Source organism: Carcharhinus amblyrhynchos, chromosome 1 (assembly GCF_965287045.1).
Source record: "Carcharhinus amblyrhynchos chromosome 1, sCarAmb.v2.hapA, whole genome shotgun sequence".
Lineage (NCBI taxonomy): Eukaryota > Metazoa > Chordata > Chondrichthyes > Carcharhiniformes > Carcharhinidae > Carcharhinus > Carcharhinus amblyrhynchos.
In genome coordinates this window covers 121,955,565-121,981,366 of record NC_137324.1, presented here as the reverse complement: position 1 = coordinate 121,981,366, position 25,802 = coordinate 121,955,565, and the positions used below count along the sequence as shown (strand labels likewise).

Below are 25,802 nucleotides of genomic sequence, written 5' to 3'. Positions count from 1 at the left end.
AATTAAAACTTATTATCATTCCATATTATTGAATTGCATCGCAGACATCTGTTAACAGTGAGATACGTGGGTAATGGTGGTGAAATGAAAGATATGCTGAATTGGACTATAAACAAAGTAATGTAAACGATCCCTGCTTTGCAAACTAAAATGTTTGAATGCAAACAGGGGCGTGTATGGAACATAGAACATAGAACACTACAGCACAAACAGGCCCTTCGGCCCACGAGTTGCACCAATCACATCAACACCTACCAATCTATAGACCTATCTGTAACCCCCAATCCCATTAAATTCCATATACTCATCCAGAAGTCTTTTAAAAGACCCCAGCGAGTTCGCCTCCACCACCACTGACGGCAGCCGATTCCATTCACTCACCACCCTCTGAGTGAAAAACTTACCCCTAACATCACTTCTGTACTTGCCTCCCCGCACCTTCAATCTGTGTCCTCTCGTAGCGACCATTTCAACCCGGGGAAATAGCCTCTGAGAATCCACCCTATCTATTCCACTCAACATTTTATAAACTTCTATCAGGTCGCCTCTCAACCTTCGTCTCTCCAGAGAAAAGAGTCCCAGCTCCCTCAACCTAACTTCATAAGGCATGCCTCCCAGTCCAGGCAACATCCTTGTAAATCTCCCCTGTACTCTTTCATTATTGATAATCTGTTACAGTCTTTGTCCAAGAACATTGCTGACCTTTGTTTAGATCCTGTTCATTTACTGAAATATTATGTGTATACCACAGTAAATTAATTGTTCTAATATTTCAACTCATGTGCCTTTATGACTCTTGTCCAGTTTCACAAACGAATTGTATCTGTAAACAGCAAAGCAACCATCAGTTAGTATGAGGTTGATTATATGACTATCATATGCTTGGATACTGTGTGGACAATTCACATCATATAACAATAAAGGACCCTATAAGCCAGTGCTTTGACATCAAAGCAACAATTTACTGTCTTCATGCTGCCAGCAGGCAATTTTGCCCATCAGCAAGGTGTATTAGAAATGTGGTGTGCTGTTTTCTAGCCATTAATGTATTGACCTGTTGCAATATTGTAAAAACTGGTATAATGAGTTGGCAGCCCATTCTAAATCACTCCCAATGATTATTTCCATTTCTTTCCCTTCCCTATCACCATCGCTTTTTTACATCCTTCCTTTCCAATATTTATACAATTGCATTTTAAGTGAGAATTTTTTTTTTGCCTCAGTAATTACTGATGGCAATGCACCCATGTTCTAATAACATTCTGTGTGAAAATACTCCTAATTTGCCACTTGAGCTGGCAATGATAACTGAGTCTGTGCCACACTATTACTATTTTACCAAAAGTGGAAAGAATATTTCACTTGCATTATTTTTTTCAATTTTTGCCAGGTTTCTGTAATGGCATTGGCATTGGGATTCCAGAGATAAATTTTCCTCTTCACTCTGCTTATAGAATCTGGATGTGGAGATGGCAGCGTTGGACTGGGGTAAACACAGTAAGAAGTCTCACAACACCAGGTTAAAGTCCAACAGGTTTATTTGGTACAAACGCCACAAGCCCTCGGGGCTCTGCCCCTTCGTCAAGTAACTCACCTGACGAAGGAGCAGTGCCCCGGAAGCTAGTGGCGTTTGCTACTAAATAAACCTGTTGGACTTTAACCTGGTGTTGTGGGACTTCTTACTATAGAATCTGGTCCAGACTTTTTACAGCGCAGTGAAAATCACGCTGACCAGGCCTTAATTCCACTGCATCTCCCAATCTGCTAGAGCAATTTTATTGGAGCAGAATCTCTGGCCATCCAAGTATACCTGTGCAGTATGTCATCTACATAGTTGAGAACTCTCAGCTGCTGTAATGATGCATCAACAAGGGCCTGAAAGATCAAAGGAATTGCATGCCCAAGAGTAGAAGAAAAGTTCAGAAAGGACACTACAACTTAATGAATATTGCTTTTCTCCTGCATCCATTGCAGCTAGTAGGTCTCTGCTGAAGGCAACCTCATATGAGCTGCCTGAGTTTTAACAAGCCTGTCCTCAGAGCAGCCCAAGAATTGCCCCAAACATGTCCTCTTGGAATATGGAGTGAAGTGGGGGGATTAGATAATGGTCTGTAGGTCTGTCACGTAGTCCCATGGGGTGATACGGTAGCACAGTGGTTAGCACTGCTGCTTCAGTGTCAGGGACCTGGGTTTGTTTCCTGGCTTGGGTCACTGTCTGTGTGGAGTTTGCACATTCTCCCCATGTCTGCATGAGTTGCCTTCAGGTGCTCCGGTTTCCTCCCATATTCTGAAAGACATGCTGGTTAGGTGCATTGGCCCAAACACACACTGGACTGTGGCACCTAGGGGAATTTCACAGTAACTTCATTGAAGTGTTAATGTAAGCCTTACTTGTGACTAATAAATAAACTTTAACTGAATTGAACAGATGCAATGAATAAGGTATAATCCTGGTAGAATTAAGCTTCATCACAAATTTCATCCCTATTACCAACTCTTTTCTCTAGTTATTGCACTTGAAGTTGAACTTCTTCTACATTTTACTTTTTTCCTGTTAACACAGTAATGCAGTACCAGTTTCAGACAGAATCCTTTCAACCTGTCAATCCTATTTGCTAACCAGAACCTGTCTTATTCTTTATTGAAATCTATTTATGTTTCTCATTCCACCACTGCACCGATAGTCTGCTCTACAGATTTAAAATACTTTCAGTTTCTAAAAAAAAGCTCTGCTTCATTGCCTTTTTCTTCTTTGTTTCATGTAAGGGCACACTATGTTTCATAAACATAGACCAAATGTTGAAGGATTACTATGTTTTTGTTTATGATGTGCATTTATGCTTGCAGGGTGCATCAATTCTACGTATGCTGCGTGACTGGATGACTCCTGAAGCATTTCAAAAAGGCTGCCAGGTACATTTTTAGATTTTTAGATTCATAAGGAGATATGGCAGTGCACCATGGCTTTATAATTGCCCTAAGATCATTTTCTGTGCTGATATTTACCTAATGGTGAGCTCCCATTATCAGTCATACTGTCATTGGGGACACCAACTGGAGGCTAACTGGTTCCCAACAGAAATGAGGAGAGTGGCATTGGTAGAGGGGTTAATCAATTGCCTACATGTTGCCTGTGAATGGTGAAAATTGCTGTGAGCCCAAGAAGGAGAAAGAAGGAAATTAATATTTGCTTTGTTAGAAAGAAAAACTTTGTTCCAATAATTGAGGAAAATATTTTAATTGCTGAATTCTACCATCAGAAATATCTCGCGAATCATCAATTTAAAAATGCAAAGACTGATGACTTCTGGCAAGCCCTCACTGAGGTAAAGTCTAGTTGAAATGATCCCTTTTGTTGCTTTTTGCTCGAGAATTTGCTGCTTGGGCTGATTCAAATTTTCCACTGTTTTAGGAAATATTGATTTAATTTCTACCGTAGGTCAGTGGTAAGCCTGTAAAGGAAGTGATGGATACTTGGACACGGCAGATGGGCTTTCCTGTATTGAATGTTGAATCAACCTCAACGCTTACACAGAAACGCTTCTTGTTAGACCCAAAAGCAAATTTAACTCAACCTCCTTCGCCTCTAAAGTAAGACATCTTGTCCAGTACATAACTAATTTGCTTTATTGTATTTTAAATGCACTTTAGTTTATAACTTCTTGCAATTGGTTTCAGATACAATTTATACAACTAATTTAACTCAAAGATTAAGCATGTTTAAGATCAACTGGGTCTGTATCAATTTTCATGTCAATGATGTTTCTGGAGGAGAGTAGTAAGGTCAAGAAACTGATGGTGATTAATTTACCTGATTCTTGGTCCATTCTAAGACACATGCACACACCTGACTTTAAGACAGATTTTATGGGCTCTGTCAAAAAATGAGTGCTTCAACTTATATATAAATCTACTTAGTTATGTATTTATATAACCCACAAGTAAATTGCCTTAATTCTTCTTGGAATGAGTTATGCAATAACTATGCCTGTTTAAAACAAGTAATGAGACCCTATTTCTATATACTGAGCCATATGTGTACAGCGCAGTGGCCAGTTGCACCCTCAACAATATTATCCTTGGCGCTCATTCACTTACCATCAGATCCTGCGACTTTCACTGGTAAACTCTTATGGTTAAAGTAAGGTACAACCTTACTTTATAAGCAATGTATATAAGTACTTAATATTTGTTGCCCTAATGATGTCCTTTGGTGACAGTGTTGGGGGATGTTCTAGAGCATAAGAGCTGTTTTTAAGCTGTTCTTATTTGTTTCTGGAATGTAACTGAATCTAGCAAGCCTGCATTTAATCCCCATCCCTAACTGCCCTGAGAAAAGGGTGATGGACTTTTCCCACCGCAATCCTTGAGAAGTTCTCAACCAGACCCCTGCAGCTGAGGGAGCACATGAGTTTACCGAATGTACCTACATCAAACTAATTATGTAGATCACCAGGATTCAGTACACCTCAGCTGATGCTTGCTATGAATTGAACAGTTGAGTGACACTTGAGAATTGTGATAATCTTGCTCTTAAGCACCTGTGGTTCCTTTTTTAGACATGTACAGAAAGATAAGATGGTGATACTGCAATGAATAGTAATAAATCTGAGGATTGGGAGTGTTTTAGAAACCAGCAAAAGGCACCAAAATGTAAATAAAAAGGTAAAGAATAGAATATGAGTGAAAGCTAGCCAGGAGTATTAACGAAAGATTGTAAGAGATTTTGCAAGTGTGCAAGAAGGAAGCAAGTAACTAAAGTAAATATTGCTCTTTTGGATGCAGAGACTGGAGAAATTATCATGAGAAGTGAGGAAATGGAAGAGACAATTAACAAATATTTCATGTCTTCTTCACAGTAGAAGTTCACTAGTTACATAGCAGAAATAGAAACTAACCTAGGAGCTAAGTAGAATGGGCAAATTAAAGAAATTAGTATCAACAGAGTACCAATTGGACTAAATTTATCTCTGGAATCCCAATGCCAATGCCATTACAGAAACCTGGCAAAAATTGAAAAAAATAATGCAAGTGAAATATTCTTTCCACTTTTGGTAAAATAGTAATAGTGTGGCACAGACTCAGAGTTATCATTGCCAGCTCAAGTGGCAAATTAGGAGTATTTTCACACAGAATGTTATTAGAACATGGGTGCATTGCCATCAGTAATTACTGAGGCAAAAAAAAACTTCTCACTTAAAATGCAATTGTATAAATATTGGAAAGGAAGGATGTAAAAAAGTGATGGTGATAGGGAAGGGAAAGAAATGGAAATAATCATTGGGAGTGATTTAGAATGGGCTGCCAACTCATTATACCAGCTTTACAATATTGCAATTGGACTAAAACACAGCAGATCTCCATGACCTGATGGCTTACATCCTAGGGTTCCAAAACAGAAAGTTGTACAGATAGTGGATGCACTGGCTATGATTTTCCAAAATTACCAAGATTTTGCAATGGTTTCAGAAGATTGGAGGTTAGCAAATGTTTCATTGCTATTCAAGAAAGGAAGGGGAGAAAAAATAGGGAATGACAGACCAGTTAGTCCATTGTTGGGATAATACTGGATTCTATTATTGAGGAAGTCTTAACAATGCGCTTAGAAAAACATAGCATGATTAGAACAAGTCAACATGGTTTCACAAAACAGAAGATGTAGTACTGGGTGTAGTATACTTTGACTTCAAAAAGGCGTTCACTAAGGTGCAACACAAACGGTTAACACCAAAGATAAAACCTCAGAGTGGGGGTGGGTTCCTTGACTATGCTGGCTGCTTTTCCGAGGCAGTGGGAAGTGTAGACAGTGTCAATGGATGGGAGGCTGGTTTGAGTGATGGACTGCGCTTTGTTCACGACCTTTTGTAATTTATTGGTGTCTTGGACAGGGCAGGAGCCATACCAAGCTATTTGCACAACTGAGTGGCTTGCTAGGCCACTTCAGAGGGCTGTTAAAAACCAACCACATTGCTATGGGTCAGGAGTTACATGTAGACTTGACAAGGTGAGGATGGCAGATTATCACCCTGAGGGATGTGAGTGAACCAGATGGGGTTTAATGACCATCTGGTAGTTTCATGATTGCCATTACTGAGACAAGCTTTTTGTTTCAGATTTATTAATTGAACATAAATTCTCCTGGGTGCTGTTTGACATTTGAATGGATGTCACTGGAGCATTAATCTGGGCTTTGGATATATTGCCACGATGCTACTATCCCAATCTAAGATAAGGAGAAAGTTCCTCTGATTCTGGTCTGTCACTGCCCATTATGTATGATTTAGTTCTGCAAAATGGAATGGCAGTGCTGAAACGCTGGAATGTGAACAGCACATGGGCAAGTGACAGTGAGAAAAAACTGAATTCCTCTGAAACCTGTTAGATTACTTGCAGGATTTGAAAAGGAATTTCCAGGAGTGTTATCCTTTGAATGTTCTGCTTTCTCCCCCAGCCCCACTTTTTCCAGGAAATTTTATGGATGGCTGGGGAATAGACAGGGGTGGGGGAGGAGGAAGTGGTATGCTGGGTGCGGACAACATGCTGTGCATTAGTTGTTTGATGGATCAGCTGGTCTCTTCCTCTCTGTCACTAACGTGTGTATATGGCTATAGCACTATAGTGCTCAGAAAATATTGGCTTTGATTTTTCACCATGCATGAGGTAACAAGGTGATGAGGAAAAAAGGGTATGAAAGTGCATTACAGCTTAGAACGACCAAAGCAGGAAAGATACACAAGCACAATGCGTGGTACCATGGTAAAATAATACAGTAAACCTTGCAGAATTACTGAATCTTATACTTTTCAATTTCAGCTACCAATGGAATATCCCCATAAAATGGCGCACAGCGAATGAGAAAAATGAAGCCTTTTTCAACTCAAGTTCAACCAGTACGTATGAGTTAAAAGAAAGGCGGGACTCAAACTGTAGACTTTTAGTAAAACCAAAAATTACAAATGCTGGAAAGCCAAAACAAAAGTAGAAAGTACATTGTGGATCATGGAAATTCTAATTTTGAGGACAGCAACATCCAAGTGGATAACAGAAGCCCACTCATGCAGTGAGCCCAAGTTACCAACAGAAGCTCTCAGCAACTGTGGCCTCCCCCCGATTTGGGATGGAAACTCCAAAATGGACTGCCAGTTTGGAGTGTCATCATCAAAATTATTCTTATTTCTCTGAGCTTTTAAATAGAAAATTATCTGATACAAAGTGGTTTGCAGGGTAAGAAAGGAACAGTTACCCATCATGTTAATTAGCTGTTGGAGTTAATTTATGTTGGAGCAAATGATTTTTAACGATTCGGCTTAGTTGTTTGTAGTACATGCAGTAGAAGATGGAATCACTAAAAACCTGGCTGCCCACCTAGAAAATTGCAAAGTACCAGCACATACCTGTCCCCACAATGGAGCTGGCCAGGTCGGGAGGGCAGAATGCAGGCTTCTGACCCGAACCGACCTTCACTTTTAAAAGGCACTCCCGAAAATCAGAAATTCTACTAAACTGACCCCAGAACTGGTTCCTGACATTCCTGACAAAAGGGTTCCTGAGTTATCTGGTCTTAGTGAAAGTCCAGCCCAATATTTCAGGTTTGTTACCTTTCATCTGACATTTGGGGAGGGATTTTATGGCATCGCTGAACCTGAGACTGTAAAAATCTCACTCGAGAACAACAGGTATTTCCATTGCCCTTAACCACTCCGAATCCATGGTGGGGCAGAGTGGTAAAATTCCTACTCTATTTCTGTCTCTTCACAGATGCTGCTGATCAGTTGAATACTTCCAGCAACTATTTGTAGTTTTAATTTCAAATTTCAAGCATCCACAATGCTTTACTTTTGTGTGGAAGATATGCCTGTGGTCTCCTGGCCCAATCTCGTTGACCTTAGTTTGAAAGTGTGTGCAGCATTGATGAAATGATGGGTCCCTTCTCCAAATATGCAGATTGTGTCCCAGGGACATTAAAGAGACTAACTGCTATTTTTATGTTTGCCGAAATGACTAAGTTGCTGCAGTGTTCCTGATAACCTGCTATTTAAATGGGGGAACAGCTGAAGAGTAGTTCCAGGTATAGGTTATTCCTCCACCCATATCAGAAACGTATAGGCTTCCCTGTGTGGATTTTCTCCAACACGTTCCCCCCAGTAACACCACTATCCTTCCATTCCCACCTTCTCAAACTGCTGACCAGAACTTGTGTCCCTGCACTTACTTCAGATTGGCTTCTGAGCCAATCGACTTTAATGATCAAATTGACATTGTCTATTATTTTGTTTGGAAAGTCAACCAGCAACACATGAATCAAGCCTGGCTGTTAAGGGCCTCCCTCTTCATCACAGATAGTTTTGTTGCTCCTTAGGCTTTCCTGTGTGGTAGTTAACATCCCCCTACATATCTCCAATCAGACCTGGAATCAACGTTTTTTTATGTCTGGTGATCAGAAAAATGCAGGCTTCTCCCGATTTGTCCTTCATTGGAGACTGGATGCAAAGGTGCCGTACAGAGATGAATTGATGCTCCCCTGGAAAACTATCATGAGAATAGCTCAGTGTCAAAGTTGTGCCAACGTTGGGCTTTGCCAAGTGGTGCCTCCCTACAAGAGAGGAACGAAAATTAGAGGGAAGGTTACCCCTAAGTTTTTTTCTTCATGATACCTGTTTCAGAAGACTGGGGAGTAAATCTGCAAATCTTAGCCATAGACAATAAAAAGGAAGGCCATAACAAGGGAAGGAAATTCTGACAGGAGGCATTAATGTGTATTGATGAATTAAGACAGTAACCCATAAGGATAAAGACTGGAAAGATTAGAACTTGCTGATAGAAGAAGGGTAAACAAATTGGAAGTAAGAATTTTATAACCATTAGAAGGAGACTTTTACTCATGGTATTGGCCTACCTTATCTGTTTTGTTAGAATACAGGTAAAAAATCATTTATTTACTGTTCTTCTTTGATAAATGTTTAGATATTAAATTATACAATAACCCACCCAGTGGATTACTGAAAATAAACACAGACCATGTTGGGTTCTATCGTGTGCAATATGAAGCAACAGCCTGGGATGAAATCATCAATAAGTTGACAACGAACCACACAGTAAGGATAGCTGTTTTTCCTTTAATTTAGTTTTCAAAATACAAACACTAAAAATTGTACAGTTTATTTAAAAGAGAATTCTGTGCCCACAAAAGTCTGTCTCACATCTGCATCTCCATTTAGTTCTTTTCAGTTGCTGACCGTACGGGATTAATTGATGATGCTTTTTCACTTGGAAGGTAAGTATTTTAATCATTTAATTCTTGAATTTTAAAGAGATTGTTTCCAGAGGAAGAAATTAGGGTGCACTGAGTTGTGAGACTGCCCTACCATTCTTAAGGCGTTGATCAAAACTCAAGTTGGATTGATGGTTACAAGAGTTGTAAAATTTCTACGCAGTTCCTAATGAGCAAAGGCTTACAACATAAGACTAAATTGGCCATAATTGGGTGTCTCATTTCTTGTATCGTGCTGAGAGATATTCAGGATGGGTACTGAATGGATACTATATCATTGTTGCCAAACTATTGAAGCATTTCGGAGGTCCAGGTTTCAGCCCTAAATATTTTCTCAGTAGCTGCAGGTTACTGGGAGAAAATTAGGCAGAAGCAGCATGTGGCCAGCCAGCAAGTAGGGCCTGTTTGGGGAGCAGATGCTCGGGCCATCGCAAGAATGAATCAAAAACGTTTTGTGGAACATGGAGAAATCCTCCTGGTCACACAAAAATCTGTCATTTAAAGTGTGCAACATTGATAGAAATTGCAAGCAAACATAGTGGCCTGAATTTTACTGTACCCACCGCCACAGGAAACGGAGCAGGCAAGGGACAGACATGGAAAGGTCCATTGAACTGAAGCGGGATTTTAAAGTTTCGGGATGAACAAGGCTCTAAAATCCCACCCAGTAACCTACCTTGCAATTTTGTTAATATAAGAACTTTGTAATATCATAGCAGAGAGTGGGGGTCAACGGGTGCTATTCGGATTGGCGGATGGTGACTAGTGGAATGCCCCAGGGGTTGGTGCTGGGGCCTCAGGTTTTTACCATTTATATAGATGATCTGGAGGAGGGAACCGAGTGTAGAGTGTCGAAATTTGCTGATGACACCAAGATTGGGGGAACGGCAAATTGTGCGGAGGGTGTGGAGAGTCTGCAGAAGGATCTAGATAGGCTGGGCGAATGGGCCAGGAAATGGCAAATGGAATTTAATGTTGGCAAGTGTGAGGTGGTCCACTTTGGTAGGAAAAATGGTAGGAAGGACTATTACTTACGAGGCGAAAAACTGCAGCAGGCGACGGTGCAGAGGGACCTCGGGGTCCTTGTGCATGAGTCGCAAAAACCCAGCTTGCAGGTGCAGCTGGTGGTCAGGAAGGCGAATGGGATGCTGGCCTTCATAGCGAGGGGGATTGAATATAAAAGTAGGGAGGTCTTGCTGCAGCTGTATAGGGCATTGGTGAGGCCGCAGCTGGAGTACTGTGTGCAGTTTTGGGCGCCGCACCTGCGCAAGGATATTTTGGCCTTGGAGGGAGTGCAGAGGAGGTTTACTAGGCTGATACCGGAGTTGAGGGGGTTGAGCTATGAGGAGAGGCTGAATAAACTAGGCTTGTACTCGTTAGAGTTTAGAAGAATGAGAGGAGATCTCATTGAGACGTATAAGATGATGAATGGGATGGATAGGATAGAGGTGGAAAGACTCTTCCCGCTCAAAAAAGACAATAGGACTAGGGGGCACAGCCTCAAGATAAAAGGGGGGCGGTTCAGAACGGAGTTGAGGAGGAACTTCTTCACTCAAAGGGTGGTGAATCTCTGGAATTCTCTGTCCGTTGAAGTGGTGGAGGCTGCCTCGCTAAATATTTTTAAGACGCGGGTTGATGGGTTTTTGATAGGAGAGGGGATTAAGGGTTATGGGGAGAGGGCGGGAAAGTGGAACTGAGCAGCGACAGATCAGCCATGATCTTATTGAATGGCGGGGCAGGCTCGAAGGGCTGGATGGCTTACTCCTGCTCCTATTTCTTATGTTCTTATGTTCTTATTATCATTGCGGCACAGTTCATTGAATCATAGAACCTTACAGTACAGAAAGAGGCCCTTCAGCCCATTGAGTCTGCACCGACCACAATCCCGCCCATGCCCTACCCCCATATCCCTACATATTTTACCCACTAATCCCTCTAACCTACACATCTCAGGACACTAACAGGCAATTTTAGCATGGCCAATCAACCTAACCTGCACATCTTTGGACTTTGGGAGGAAACCGGAGCACCCGGAGGAAACCTACGCAGACATGAGGAGAATATGCAATCTCCACACAGACAGTGACCCAAGCCGGGAATCGAATCCAGGTCCCTGGAGTTGTGTAGCAGCAGTGCTAACCACTGTGCTACCGTGTCACCCAAATGTTATGAGACCATGGCACTGAAACTGCCTCTGCTACAACTGAAGTGATATTGATACTGACAGTCGGGGTCTGAAATCAGAAAGCAAGTTCATGAAAGGGAAATCCAAACGAGGCATATAATAGGGATTATTCTTAGGACACTCCATTCTGTGACTGCGTTGAAGTTGACTATCACCCCAAAGTTTCTGCCCCATCTCTCATCCTGGTGAACTTGTCGCTCACCATTTTATTTTAAGGAGATTACTCCCATCCTAAAGTTTAAAGTTTATTTATTAGTGTCACAAGGCTTACATTAACACTGCAATGAATTTACTATGAAAATCCCCTAGTCGCCTCACTCCGGCACCTGTTCAGCTACACTGAGAGAGAATTTAGCATGGCCACCCCACCTAACCAGCATATCTTTCGACTGTGGCAGGAAACCAAGCACCTGGAGGAAATCCACAGGGAGAACATGCAGACTGCACAGACAGTGACCCAAGCTGGGAAACGAACCCAGGTCCCTCGCGCTGTGAGGCAGCAATGCTAACCATTGTGCCACCATGCACATTTCATTTATTTTCTATGTTAATTGACAGCTAAACATTGGCTCAACTTTGATTTGTACTTGATACTTTACTTACTTATTACGTTAATAGTCAGATATATGCCATCTCAACATTAACAGCTCCCAGCATTTTCTAATGCATGTAACATCTCTACAGTACTGACAGTGACACTCAAAGTCAAACTTGAGTAAAATGTGTCAGAGCCTGACTCTTAATAACTAATCCTTTAATGGTTTACCTGCTTGTTTCAGAGCAACTCTGTTAAACTACTCTGTAGCTTTGAATTTGACCAAGTATCTGCAGGACGAAACAGAATATTTGCCTTGGTCGAAAGTGATTTCATCCAGTGCTTACATTAGGGACATGCTTCAGGATGATGAGAGTCTTTACTCAAAATTCCAGGTGAGCTGAAATGAATATCATGACAGAATTAAGTAAAAATGCCTGAAATACTTGGCATGCATGTTTTCCTTGACAATGAAGATAAATTAACATTTTTATATTTTGCAGACATATTGGAAGAAGCAAATTCACCCCATTACGGCCAAGCTTGGATGGAAGGATGAAGGCCGCCATTTGAACAGGTTTGCAATTTTTTCATGTAAAACAATAATGACCTTACTGCATTTATTGAATTATATAAAATAACTTGAGAATAACTTTGGTATATGCCCAGGTTGTTGAGGGAAGATGCTTTGACACTTGCGTGTCGGATGGGAGATCAGCAAGCATTGGCGAACGCATCTGAATTATTTGAAAAATGGATAAATGGAACAAGGTGAATATACTGGTCTGATATTTATGGAGGGAGCGGGGGGCAGTGTGGAGCACAATGTGGGGATTGAGGTCAGGGCAGGAGCTGTGGTGGCAGAGGTGTAGCAGTTGCTATAGAAATCCTGGGCAGGATCTCATTCCTATATTTTTAAACTTTACTTCTGACCTTCGAGCTGGTTGGAAAAACCTGTAGTATAAGGCCATTAGGATCCTTGGTATTTCACAAAGATCATGGCAGAATGTTTGTTTGAGGGGCTGAGCAAAACAGACTTATTCCTTTTGACTAATGAAAAATGTTAGCATTTACTTGCTTGATTTGGCTGCTGCCATCTCAGTGTAGCTGCCGTGTTTTTAAGCTGAGGTATCTCACCAGTTAGAGTTAAGTTTAACTCAGCCTCCCAGCTGTACTGTCAGAACCTGATTTAGATATTATTATTAAAGTGTCTCACCTCTAGAGAACTGGACATGGATACTATGCAACCTTCTGACAGTGGGTTGGGATCACGTTACACAATTTTAAAATTTTAACCTCCAACCTCTCTCCCTCATCATGGGGGTCATAAAATATCCGCTCCCACCCCCCCATGTCTTTTTGTACATCAACAAAATGAGGAGTGTCTTTTGGTAATAAATATAATTCTTTTAACTTAACTAGTGTAGAACCAAATCTACGTCTCATCGTGTACCGTTATGGGATGCAAATGTCAGGCAAGGAATCTTCATGGGAATTTATGCTTAAAAAGTACCAGGAAACACCACTTGCTCAGGAGAAGGACAAGCTTCTGTATGGACTGGCTTCAGTGGAGGATGTTTGGCTTTTGGACAGGTAGTTAAAAAACTGCATTCAATCACATAAATTGCTCACTCTTCTATTTATAACAACCTACTTTATAAAATGTAATGCAATCCTTTTATCAGTTTATAAAACAGAAGGGATTATTCAACCAGTTCATGGAATTTGCCTAAATTCCATGTAATAGGAACCTGATGAGCTGTGTCTTGTGACTAATGAATTATGTTCAATCTGCAGAACTGTATCCTGTACTGGTTATCATATTGTAGGAAGCATATACAGTGCTGGCGGAGATGTTGAAGAAAAAGGCAACAAAAATATCCGGGAGCCAATTTACGTTTGCTATGATGAGTTTAAAGTTTATTTAATAGTGTCACAAATAGGCTTACATTAACACTGCAATGAAAATATTGTGAAAATTCCCTAGATTTCAAACTCCAGCACCTGTTCAGGTACACTGAGGGAAAATTTAGCATGGCCAATGCATCTAACCAGCATGTCTTTCAGACTGTGGCAGGAAACCTGGAGGAATTCCACACAGACATGGGGAGAACACGCAGACTCTGCATAGACAGGGAATGGAATCCAGGTCTCTGGTGCTGTGAGGCAGCAGTGCCACTGTGCTGGTCTCTTCCAGGCCCGTTAAAATGAAATTTGTCTGTTTTTAGAGCAGCCTGCAGTTTGAAGGACAATTGATTACAGTGGCATAGTGGCTGGCACTGCTGTCTAACAGCGTCAATGACCCGGGTTCAACTCTGGCCTTGGGTCAGTGCCTGTGTGGAGTTTGTACATTCTCCCCATGCCTGTGCAGTGTTTCTTCCAGGTGCTCGGTTTCCTCTCATAGTCCAAAGATGTGCAGATTAGGTTGATTGACCATGCTAAATTGACCTTAGTGTCAGAGGGATTAGCGGGGTAGAGGGTGACGGGAATAGAACCTGGGTGGAATTGTGGTCAGTGCAGACTTGATGGGCTGAATGGCCTCCTTCTACACTGTAGGATTCTATGATTAGACCAATTCATGTCATGGACTAATGGGCCAGTGTGCAGTACCTAAACTCATGCCTATTTGATGCTTGAAAATCGGGACAGGATCCTGCAATAGGCATGGCACTTTGATTGAAATATATAAAGGAGACAATTGCTTGTTCTGGGTGACAGCACCAATTGGCTGTTTTCCAAGCCTGCACAAAAAGCAGATGGAAAGTGATTGAGTCTTTTTTTTCCTAATTTTCTTTGGCCTGCTGCTTGGTTTGACAGTCTGCGGCCAGTCAAACAGTGCATTGTTTGGAGTCGGCTGAGACCCCGTCACACGTGAGTGTGGCCCATGTAAATACATGTAAATTGGGTACCTTTCTGATATTGAGGATTGCAATGCCTAAGAATCATGGAATTCATGCCCAGTGCCCACCTTACCAGTGATACCTTGATAAGTTTCAAAAACATATCTGTACTAGTTTGTCAAGAATCAATCTTCTCAATGATATAATTTAGAAGTATTATTTTCTTTGCATTCTGATTTCCTCTGATCAATTTGCAAATGTGATTTTTGCTTTGTCATACAGATTCTTACAGTATATTAAAAATGGAAGTCTCATTAAGAGTCAGGATGTGTTCACTGTTCTCCAGTACATTTCGTACAACAAGTATGGGAAAACAATGGCTTGGGATTGGACACGGCTCAACTGGGACTATTTAGTGAACCGGTAGGATCAACTCTTCCTACTTTTCAGTTCAGATGTGATTGTAGGTGAATATATTGTGTAGATGTGATGATACCAGATTTACAAGATCATACATAATATTTGTTCCTGTGTAGTTTTGTTTTTCATTTAAATGAATGTTTCTTGCAGTTATTAAGGTTGGTTCTAAAGGTATCATTAAATTGAATCTCAGTTTTTTTCTCATAATGCACAAAATACGCACAAAATTGGTAGTGAATGTTGGGAGCCAGCACTGATGAAAGACATGTTGAAGAATGTCAGTTATACTGGGAATTTTTTTTTAATTTCACAATTGAACCTCTATTTATTTCGCTAACTTAGAAAAGTGAGGGCGGGACTTTAACCCACCCCCCCAGCCGAATGCAGCGTATGTGCTGGCAGCAGAGGCAGCCTGACATTGGCCAGCAGTGGGATCCTGCATTCCCACTGATGTTCAGGGGGTTTTGTAAGCCCCACATCCACCACCACTGGGGAATGCACTGCAGGCCGGAGCGATTGCTATCAGCGGAAGTGGAAGATTCGGCCAGCGGGAAGTGCTGGAAATAGGCCTAAGACATATATTTATATAATGTAATTAATAATCGTACGGCATTTTAAGCACTTCACAGCCATGTCATGCATTTCTAAACCATAGTTATGTAGGAAATGCAGGAGCCACTTTGCACACAGCAAGTTGCAGCAAACAAATGAGGTTGTGGCCAGAATTGTGCAGCAGTAAGCTGGAATATTGTTTAGATTCGCAGCTTAGATAACTTATTGTTTGTTCAAATTTCAGATACACAATTAATGATAGAAACCTAGGACGACTGGTTTTAAGGATAACAAGATCGTTTAACACTGAGCTTAGTTTGTGGCAGGTAAGCTACAGAAAGTTTTTTTTTGCCTCAATGTTCCCAAATCATGATGATATATGATACAAAGGATACAAGCACATAAACAGAGAGAACTGCATGCAAAGTAGTATCCACGTATTTAGCCAACTACCCACTAGTTGCAAGCATAGCAAATGCTTGTTTAGAAAATGTCACTGGATGAATGTGAAATGAGAGGAAGGAAAGTAGGATCACAGTAGACTATTGAATACCAAGAGGAGATCGATTCTCTGGCCCTTTGCGCTCATGTGCAGACTGCGCTGGGGCTGCACAGGGTTGGACGGAGGGGCCATGGAGGGCATGATCCCAATTAGCATTTTAAATCATCACTGTAATATTCTCTGTCAGTTTTAAGCTGGATTTTCCCTGCTCCCGGGATTCTCTGACCCTCGGAGGCAGTGGGAACTAGGTGCCAATCACTACTACTTTCCAAAATCAGAGATCAGTCATGATGACCGTGTCAGGGCTCAGAGGCCATTGGATCCCCAAAGTGGTGGGGAAATGGCTGGGTAGTGCCCTGACACCCTAGCAATGCCAGGTTGGCAGTGCCAAAAGAGAGAGGAACCCAAAAAGAGAGGGTGTGGGGGATGCCTGAAGGTGGGGATGGGACCAGAAGAAGGGGGGCAACTAAAAAGAGGAGGGGAGGCCCTTGATTACCCCATACTCATTTGGGGGGTGGGGGGGATGGATGGTGCTGTTATTTCAGAACATACATAGATGTTGGAGCAGAAATAGGCAATTCACCTGTTTGAGCCTGCTCCACCATTCATTCAGATCATGGCTGATCTCCTCCTGGTCTCACATCCATCTCTGCACCTGTTCCCCATATCCCTTTGACCCATTTTTTATATCAGAAATATATCTCCTCCTTGAAGCCATTCAACGATTCAGGCTCCACTGCGCTATGGGGCAGTGAGTTCCACGAATTCACCACCCTCGGTGAGAAGTAGTTCCTCCTCATCTCAGTTTTAAATCTACCATTTCTCAACCTATACCTGTGACCACTTGTTCTAGATTGCCCCACAAGGGGAAGCATTTGATCTATGTTTACTTTATCGATCCTTTTAGTATTTTGTATATCTCAATCAGATCCCCTCTCACCCTTCTAAACTCCAGCGAGTACAAGCCCAGACTGTTTAATCTTTCCTCATTTCATCTCTCATCCTTCCTTTCATCTTTGGAACCTCCTCTGAACTGCCTCCATTGCCACCACATCTTCCTCAAATAAGGAGATTAAAAACTGGACACAATAATCCAGATGTTGTCTCACCAACACCCTATATAATTGCAACAACACTTCTCTACTTTTATACTCCAGTCTTTTTGAGATAAATACTAACATTCCATTTGCCATTTTTATTACATGCTGTACCTGCATACTGACTTCCTGCAATTCATGAACATAGACACTCAGATCCCTCTGCCCAGACACATTTTGAATCTGCTTTCCATTTAGATAATAATTTGCCTCTCTGTTTCTTTGGTCAAAATGGATAACCTCACACTTAAACTCCATCTGCCAAATTTTGGAGCATTCTCCTGGTCTATCTATATCTGTCAGTAACATCTTTATTTCCTCTTCACTGCCCGCTTTCCCACTTATTTCAGTATCATCTGAAAATATTGTTATATTTCATTCTATCCCTGCTTGCAGATCATTTATATAGATTGTAAACATTTGCTGTCTGAGGACTGACTCCAGCAAGTGTGATGAGACCTGTTGCCAGTGAGTGGAAAGGGGAGTCTTAGCCAGCAAGTGGGGTTGGGGAGGTGGTGTTTGCAGGGGGTATGTATGACTGCTGCAATCTCTCTGAGGAGCTGTCCTTGCCAGCATCCTTAGATCCCCATTCCAAATCGAATTCTAAGTGTGTTGGAGATCAATGAGAATCCTTCCCTGGCTCCAAAAAAAATTACTAAGTGTGGGAGAATTGTAAACTGAATCCCAGCAGGAATCTCACCATTTTCCAGCTGGGGCCAACACTTAGGGCAGGATTCCCCAGCCTCTTGATCATGTGTTTTTGGTGGCAAGTGTCGGCGGATAGCATTTTTTTTGCTGACGGTGGGATTCTCTGGCCCCACCGTTGTGAATGGGATTTTCCATTACTCCACACCACCCAAAAACCCATGGGTGGGGCCAGCAAATGGCTGGAGACCTCCCCCTTTGGGCTGGAATTCTCTGGCCATTCATGCCCCCCTGTTCCTGCCAGTGAGGACAGAGAATTTGGTGTTCAGCCAAATCACCATTCTCTGCAGCGGGACCAGAAAATACTATTGGCGTGAACAGCTGGAGAATTCTGCCCTTTGAAATCTTTTGAGAAAATTCTGCCCCAGATGTGCCATCAGGAGCTTTGGGTATTAGGCTGCAGAGGAGAATCATGGGCAGGTAGCAACTTCAGACTTTGCCTCAGCTGCCTTTATGATCTAATTGGCATAGCAAAGTCAGATCCAAAAGCAATTCAGGAAGGACATGCAAGAACTAGCTGTTTCCTAACTTGTTCCAACTGCCAATGATCCAGATGAATATGTAAAGCATGAAACAGTCAAAGCGTGCATGTTTTCACTGGAAACAGAGATAACTATGAAGGGCTGCTTTTCATGCTGGTGGGATCTCCTGGAATTTCTGTTTTTAATTCAAATTTCAAGCATCTGCAGTAGCTTTAGCTTTTGTTAGAAGGTCAGTGGTAATGTGGAAGGCAGAAAAGATTAAAAGAGGAAAGGGATGACAGTGTAAGACAAAAGGGGTAGTAATAGGACAACAAAGATGCATTTGGAGGAGATGAAAGTGCCAGCAAGAAGTCATTGTCATATCTGCTGTCTGACAAATAATGAACTGAAATAGTTGAAATTGGTGTTTATTCCTGAAGTTTGTTGAGTGCCCAACTGAAAGGTTCTTAAACTGCTTTTGAACTTCATTACAACATCTTCAGAGGTCAAGGGCAGAGAGCTTAGCGGAAGTGGAACAGAGAATTAAAGTGGTAAGTGACCAGAAACTCAGGTCAAAAATATTTGTTCACTGAATGGAGATCACCCAGTCTCCTTTGGTCTCCCCCATAAAAAGGAAACTGCACCATGAACAGTCAATACAATCCATCAAATTGAAAGAAGTACAAAGCACTCATTGTTTCATCTTGAAGAACTATTTAGGGTTCTGGACAATTGGAAGGTAGAAGGTTAAAGGTGTGGCATCTTAACTTGCATGGAATGGTGTGCTGGGAAGGAAAGTGATTATTGGGAGTTATGGGAGAGGATGTCATGGAGAGGACTGTCCCTTCAGAATGCTGAGAGAGAAGGGGAAGGGAAGATTTGTTTAGTGGCATTATGATGGATATGCTGGAGGATGATCTATTGAACGTGAGGTCTGGTATGTTTACTGTATGCAGGTGGAAAGCATTAATTGGGGTTGCACTTGTGCTGCTATATAAAGGAACAGACTGAAATTGTGTGATGATTGGGTTAGGAGGCAAATGTTTGTAATTGGAATCTCTGTAATAAATGCTTATAAAAGCATGTCAAAATTGGCTCCAGTTTTATCTGTCACTGACTGGTTTTCTGGAGTATGACATGATGGGGTGGAAACTGAGGGGATAATTAAGGGGAAATATGGCGATTATTGGAGGTAGGCGGGGTGTCATTACTTTGGGAAACAAATTCTCCATTTGAGTAACTTAATTCATGTTTTTTTTTCACTTAAGATGAAAGATTTCTTTGCAAAATATCCAAATGCTGGAGCAGGAGAGAGTCCTCGTAAACAAGCCATTGAAACTGTGCAGGCAAATATAGATTGGTTAAAAAGAAACAAGGCTGAAATACAACAATGGCTGCAGAGCAATGCCTAATATCAACAGGAGCGCAGTGCCCTCTGTGTAAACACAATACAAGTTTACGCCAACAGCTTTCATGGTGGCATTAAGGACCCTTGTTGATTGTATTTTTACTATTGTGCTTGAAAATTCAATATTATATGAAAATGGATGATGTTCCCTTTCCTAAAGACTGCCTTTTTTAACATATTTTAATTGTGGCCTGGTTTGCCAATATTGTTTATGAAGGAATTCAGGTGCCATCTTTTGTTTTTCTGCTGTGTCTTATGATGACAGTGTTTACAATCCTTGCAGTTCAACTGGAATAAGCCATACATTGTCACCTTTGTAGCACAAACAACAAAAGAGAAAACTACTGCTGTAAAGATGAATTTTAAATAAATGAGATGTGAACATTTTATATAATGGATCTTGATTATAGCTATTTTTATTTCATTGGTTAGTTATTTTCTTTGTTGAAATGTATAAAAATGTTAACACGTTAACTCATTTTCATGGCTACTGTGGGTATAATTTTAATTTTTTGATAATTGTGTAAAATGGCTAATATTGCTTGCAAAGTTCTGTTCTATCAAACTGCATGGAACAGAAAACTGGGGGGCTTCAGAATCAAAAGAGAGAGCAACACAAGGGTACACATTTCCAAGTTTGCAGGCACTGAACTAGAGTCTTAATCAGAGGAATTGGAAAGATGGAGAGATGTCCTATATCAGCACAGGGCCAGATACCCTCCAGGTACAGGCTCAGAAGGGAGTGGGAGCAGACAGCTTTGGGGATGTGTGTCAGGGGTCAAGTCATGAAGACTTGGATGCAGTACCAGAAGAAATTCAATTACTTTAGATGAGTGGTCAAGGTTAATTAATGCATCTTCAAATGCCATAACCAACCAACTGCACCTTTAATCTCAGACACTGTTTAGTTCCCTCATCACACTCCCCTCATTCACTGTCAACAATCTCAATCAATCAGGATTTATACCTAATATATATCTACGCTTCACCTTGCTCTCCCCAATGCTGCCAGACCACTCACTATACAGTTTTGAAATCGTAAACAGCTATTGAGTGCATATAAACCTACATAACCTCTTTGTGTCCAAACTGTCCGTGAAGAACTCAACTGAGTGCAACATTAGTAGCTGCACTCCATTCGTCAGCAGTCCCATACCTTCTCTCCCCTATCACTGCCCGTGGTGACATCCACTTGGCCATAAAGCAAAGAACCACCATGAAGTAAACATTCCAAACCAAATTTATCATAACATGACGCCATGTTATATTTAAAAATCAAATAAATTATCCTTAGTGCCTAGCTTCTGTGTGCTTTTTCCTGTGCTAGGGCACCTATGAAGTGCTACTCCACTGGCTGCAGAATAGCTGGCGGTTGTTGAATAGTTGTTGAAAGTCATTGGAGGAAGGTGCAGATGGCCGTGGAGAACAACATCAAGCGTCTGTGCTTAGAAGCATCGGTTGCTGACAGGCACAGCAAGGGAACAGCAGGGTGGGAGGATGATTCCTGTCTTCGTGTTGGAAGGCAGCAAGTTAATGCACAATGAAGTAAATGCCACTCTCCCTGAGCGGTGCCTCAGTAATCCTTGTAATCTTTTAGGAGAAAATCATTGGGCTCACTGGCAACCTGCAAGCTTCTTTGAACACTGTGATTAGCAGCTGTCTGGGTCTGCATGAAAGCAAGCTGATCTTGCACCTCAGCAGAGAGAGATAAGGAGGAAATGGCGAGGCATCTTGAGGAGAATTGCTTGATAGGGCAGACGCAGCATGGTTTCGTTAAGGGGAACTCGTGTCTGACAAATTTATTGGAGTTCCATGAGGATGTGTCTAGGGCGGTGGATAGAGGAGAGCCGGTGGATGTGGTCTTTCTTGATTTTCAGAAGGCGTTTGACAAGGTACCTCACAAGAGGTTATTGCAGAAGGTCAGGGGGCATGGAGTTGGAGGTAGGGTGTTAGCGTGGATAGAGGATTGGTTGTCAAATAGGAGGCAGAGAGTGGGGGTCAATGGGTGCTATTCGGATTGGCGGTTGGTGACTAGTGGAGTGCCCCAGGGGTCGGTGCTGGGGCCTCAGCTATTTACCATTTATATAGATGATCTGGAGGAGGGAACCGAGTGTATAGTGTCGAAATTTGCTGATGACACCAAGATTGGTGGAATGGCAAATTGCACGGAGGGTGTGGAGAGTCTGCAGAAGGATCTAGATAGGCTGGGCGAATGGGCCAGGAACTGGCAAATGGAATTTAATGTTGGCAAGTGCGAGGTGGTCCACTTTGGTAGGAATAATGGTAGGAAGGACTATTACTTACGTGGCGAAAAACTGCAGCAGACAACGGTGCAGAGGGACCTCGGGGTCCTTGTGCATGAGTCGCAAAAACCCAGTCTGCAGGTGCAGCAGGTGGTCAGGAAGGCGAATGGGATGCTGGCCTTCATAGCGAGGGGGATTGAATATAAAAGTAGGGAGGTCTTGCTGCAGCTGTATAGGGCATTGGTGAGGCCGCAGCTGGAGTACTGTGTGCAGTTTTGGTCGCCGCACTTACGCAAGGATATTTTGGCCTTGGGGGGAGTGCAGAGGAGGTTTACTAGACTGATGCCGGAGTTGAGGGGGTTGAGCTATGAGGAGAGGCTGAATAAACTGGGCTTGTACTCGTTAGAGTTTAGAAGAATGAGGGGAGATCTCATTGAGACATATAAGATGATGAATGGGATGGATAGGATAGAAGTGGAGAGACTTTTCCTGCTCAGAAAGGACAGTAGGACTAGGGGGCACAGCCTCAAGATAAAGGGGGGGCGGTTTAGAATGGAGTTGAGGAGGAACTTCTTCACTCAAGGGGTGGTGAATCTCTGGAATTGTCTGCCCGTTGAAGTGGTGGAGGCTGCCTCGCTAAATATTTTTAAGACGCGGGTTGATGGGTTTTTGATAAGCGAGGGGATTAAGGGTTATGGGGAGAGGGCGGGAATGTGGAACTGAGCCACGACAGATCAGCCATGATCTTATTGAATGGCGGGGGAGGCTCGAAGGGCTAGATGGCCTGCTCCTGCTCCTATTTCTTATGTTCTTATGTCATTAGTGATTGTTGCTTGTGTTGCAATGTAAGCTGTGATATCAGCAGGAAACACTTCATCGTCGAATCACTACAGTGCAGAAAGAGGTCACTTGTCCCATGTGTCTGCACTGACTCCCCGATAGCATCCTCCCCAAGCCCTAGCCACGTAACCCCCTAACCTGCACATCTTGGGACAGTGAAGGGCAATTAATAATGGCCAATCCACTTAACCTGCACATCCTTGGACTGCAGGAGAAAAACCGGAGCGCATGGAGGAAACCCACAAGGGTGTGAATAGAATTAGCCACTGGGCCACATCATATTCAATGCTTTCAGCCCCACTACTGGCCTCAACAATTGCTGTCCAACTGAAGGCCAACACCATCTTCTCCCTGGGGTTAGAACACGCAGGAACACCTATCTTATTCCAGTTAGCTGCTGCTGTCTCTGGTTTTGTGTCACCTTATCGTGCACGAGAGAGGAAACTATATTAGTCTGTGTGGTGTAATTGTTTGACTGATATGGTTAGCACTGCTGCCTCACAGCGCCAGGGACCCGGGTTCAATTCTGGCCTCAGGTCACTCTGTATAGAGTTTGTATATTCTCCCCATGTCTGCGTGTGTTTCCTCCACGTGCTCCGCTTTCCTCCCACAGTCCAAAGATGTGCAGGTTAAGTTGATTGGCTATGCTAAATTAACCCTAGTATCAAGGGGATTAGCCGGGTAAATAGGTGAGCAGTAGGGCATGGGTGGGATTGTGATCGGTGCAGACTTGATGGGCTGAATGGCCTTCTTCTGCACTGTAGGCATTCCATGATGGCATTTTGTGCAACTTTTGAGATGTGAGAGACTTGAAGCAGTGCTAAGTATGTGAGAACAATCTGAAGCTGGTGTGAAGCCTGATTAATAGAGATTAAGATGTAAGTGTTAGGGGTGGGGAGATAAGATTTGAGCAATGTCTGAGGCTAGAAGTGCAATTAGCAGGATCTGACATTTGAAGCTCCACTCATTAACTGTGACTGCTTACGTGAACCTCTTGCTGCAATGTATTCAGATGCTCAGAGCTTGATTCTTGACACTTACCTCTAGGTCATCTGCTGCAACCACTTTCTGTATAGGAGGGTCATGAAATGTAGCCCCAAGTTGCATTGCTGCCTGCATTGCAATTTAGTGCTCAGCATGTTTAAGAAAATACCATTATGGGAATTTTTCCAATTATTAATTCAAATTGTTTTGATGGAGCTTTGAGCAATTGGCCTGAAAGATTGAAGACATTTGAGTATAGCATTAAAATGGGTCCAAGTGACATTTACCCCAGTTTCAGCATCCTTTTCTGTTGTAAATTGGCATAGGAAGATAGGAATTAGAAGCAGAAGTAGGCCAATTCAGCCCTTCGAGCCTGCTCTGCCATTCAATTAGACCATAGCTGGTCTCAAGTCCATCTCCCATATCCCCATATCCCTTTATTCCCGTATCCCTTTATCCCCTTTTTAGTAGAAATATATCTATCTCCTTCCTGAAATCATTTAATGATTCAGACTCCACCATGTTATGGGATAGCGAATTCCACAAATTCACAACCCTCTGCGAGAAGTAATTAAGTCTCATCTCAATTTTAAATCTACCACCTCTTGACCCCAGATCTGTGACCTCTTGTTCTAGATATCCCCAAAAGAGGAAACATTTGGATTACATTTACTCCGTTCTATCAATCCCTTTTAAAATTTTATATATCTCCATCAGATCCCATCTCATCCTTCTAAACTCCAGTGGTTATAAGCCCAAACTGTTTAATCTCTCCTCATATGTCAACCCCTTCATCCCCAGAATCAATCTGGTGAAATTCCTCTGAACTGCCTCCAATGCCACCACATCCTTCCTCAAGTAAGGAGACCAAAACTGGACACAATACTTCAAATGTGATCTCACGACACCTTATACAATTACAACAACACTTCTCCACTTTTATACTTCTGCAATAAATACTAACATTTCATTTGCCATTTTTGTTACGTGCTGTACCTGCCTATTGGCTTTCTGTGATTCATGAACATAGGCACCCAGATCTTTCTGCCTGGATACATTTTGAATCTGCTTTCCACTTAGGTAATAATTTGCCTTTCTATTTTTTTTCTGCCAAAATGGATAACGTCAAACATATCCACATTAAACTCCATTCTGCCTAACATTGGCCCATTCTCCTAACCTACCTATGACCATCTGTAGAAGCTTTAAATCCTCTTCACTATCCATTTTCCTACCTATTTTAGTATCTTCTGTAAACTTTGCTATGTTACACTCCGTTCCTGCTTGCAGATCATTTCTATGGCACTGTAACTTGTGCCATTTTTTTTGGCGCAAAGTTTCAGGAAATTCCAGACCTCAGCATATCAATGACACATGTGTGTTCTGAGACATGCAGTTTTCAGCATTTGGCAACAAAATCATTGCATCAGTAATTACTAAAGGATTTGAAAGTTCCTTTGCCTTTTCCAAAAGAATTTGAAAGGAAATGGAAATTGGATTTTGAAAGTGTTATTTCAGACAAGCGACTTACAGGTTTTTGTTTCCTATTATGAGCTTCTCAAAGATTATGCCAGAAAGCAGCAACACTTAATGGGCCCAATTTTACCAGTGCATCATGCCCGTTTTCAAGCAGGAAAACCTGGTAAAGTCGGTTATGATTAGCACGATCCGCGCCCACGTAGATGTCCACTTTACCAAGGCCTGAAAATGGCCACGTTCTGAACCGTGCCCAAAACAGGTGCAACGTCAATTTAAATGC

General features: G+C 42.1%; 1 protein-coding gene across 1 annotated transcript in view; it reads left to right on the top strand.

Moving 5' to 3' along the window:
• enpep (glutamyl aminopeptidase) overlaps window positions 1-20,370 on the top strand; it is a 55,242-nt gene extending 34,872 nt beyond the window's left edge. The window contains exons 8-20 of the mRNA XM_080191796.1: window positions 2,848-2,913; window positions 3,261-3,326; window positions 3,440-3,591; window positions 6,814-6,890; window positions 8,965-9,095; window positions 9,219-9,274; window positions 12,236-12,386; window positions 12,495-12,568; window positions 12,661-12,762; window positions 13,414-13,584; window positions 15,114-15,254; window positions 16,048-16,129; window positions 19,837-20,370. Of these exons, the coding sequence (XP_080047922.1) occupies window positions 2,848-2,913; window positions 3,261-3,326; window positions 3,440-3,591; window positions 6,814-6,890; window positions 8,965-9,095; window positions 9,219-9,274; window positions 12,236-12,386; window positions 12,495-12,568; window positions 12,661-12,762; window positions 13,414-13,584; window positions 15,114-15,254; window positions 16,048-16,129; window positions 19,837-19,980 (1,413 nt within the window). The 3' untranslated portion in view covers window positions 19,981-20,370. The remainder of the gene's footprint in view (window positions 1-2,847; window positions 2,914-3,260; window positions 3,327-3,439; window positions 3,592-6,813; window positions 6,891-8,964; window positions 9,096-9,218; window positions 9,275-12,235; window positions 12,387-12,494; window positions 12,569-12,660; window positions 12,763-13,413; window positions 13,585-15,113; window positions 15,255-16,047; window positions 16,130-19,836) is intronic.
• Window positions 20,371-25,802: the final 5,432 nt, after the last annotated feature.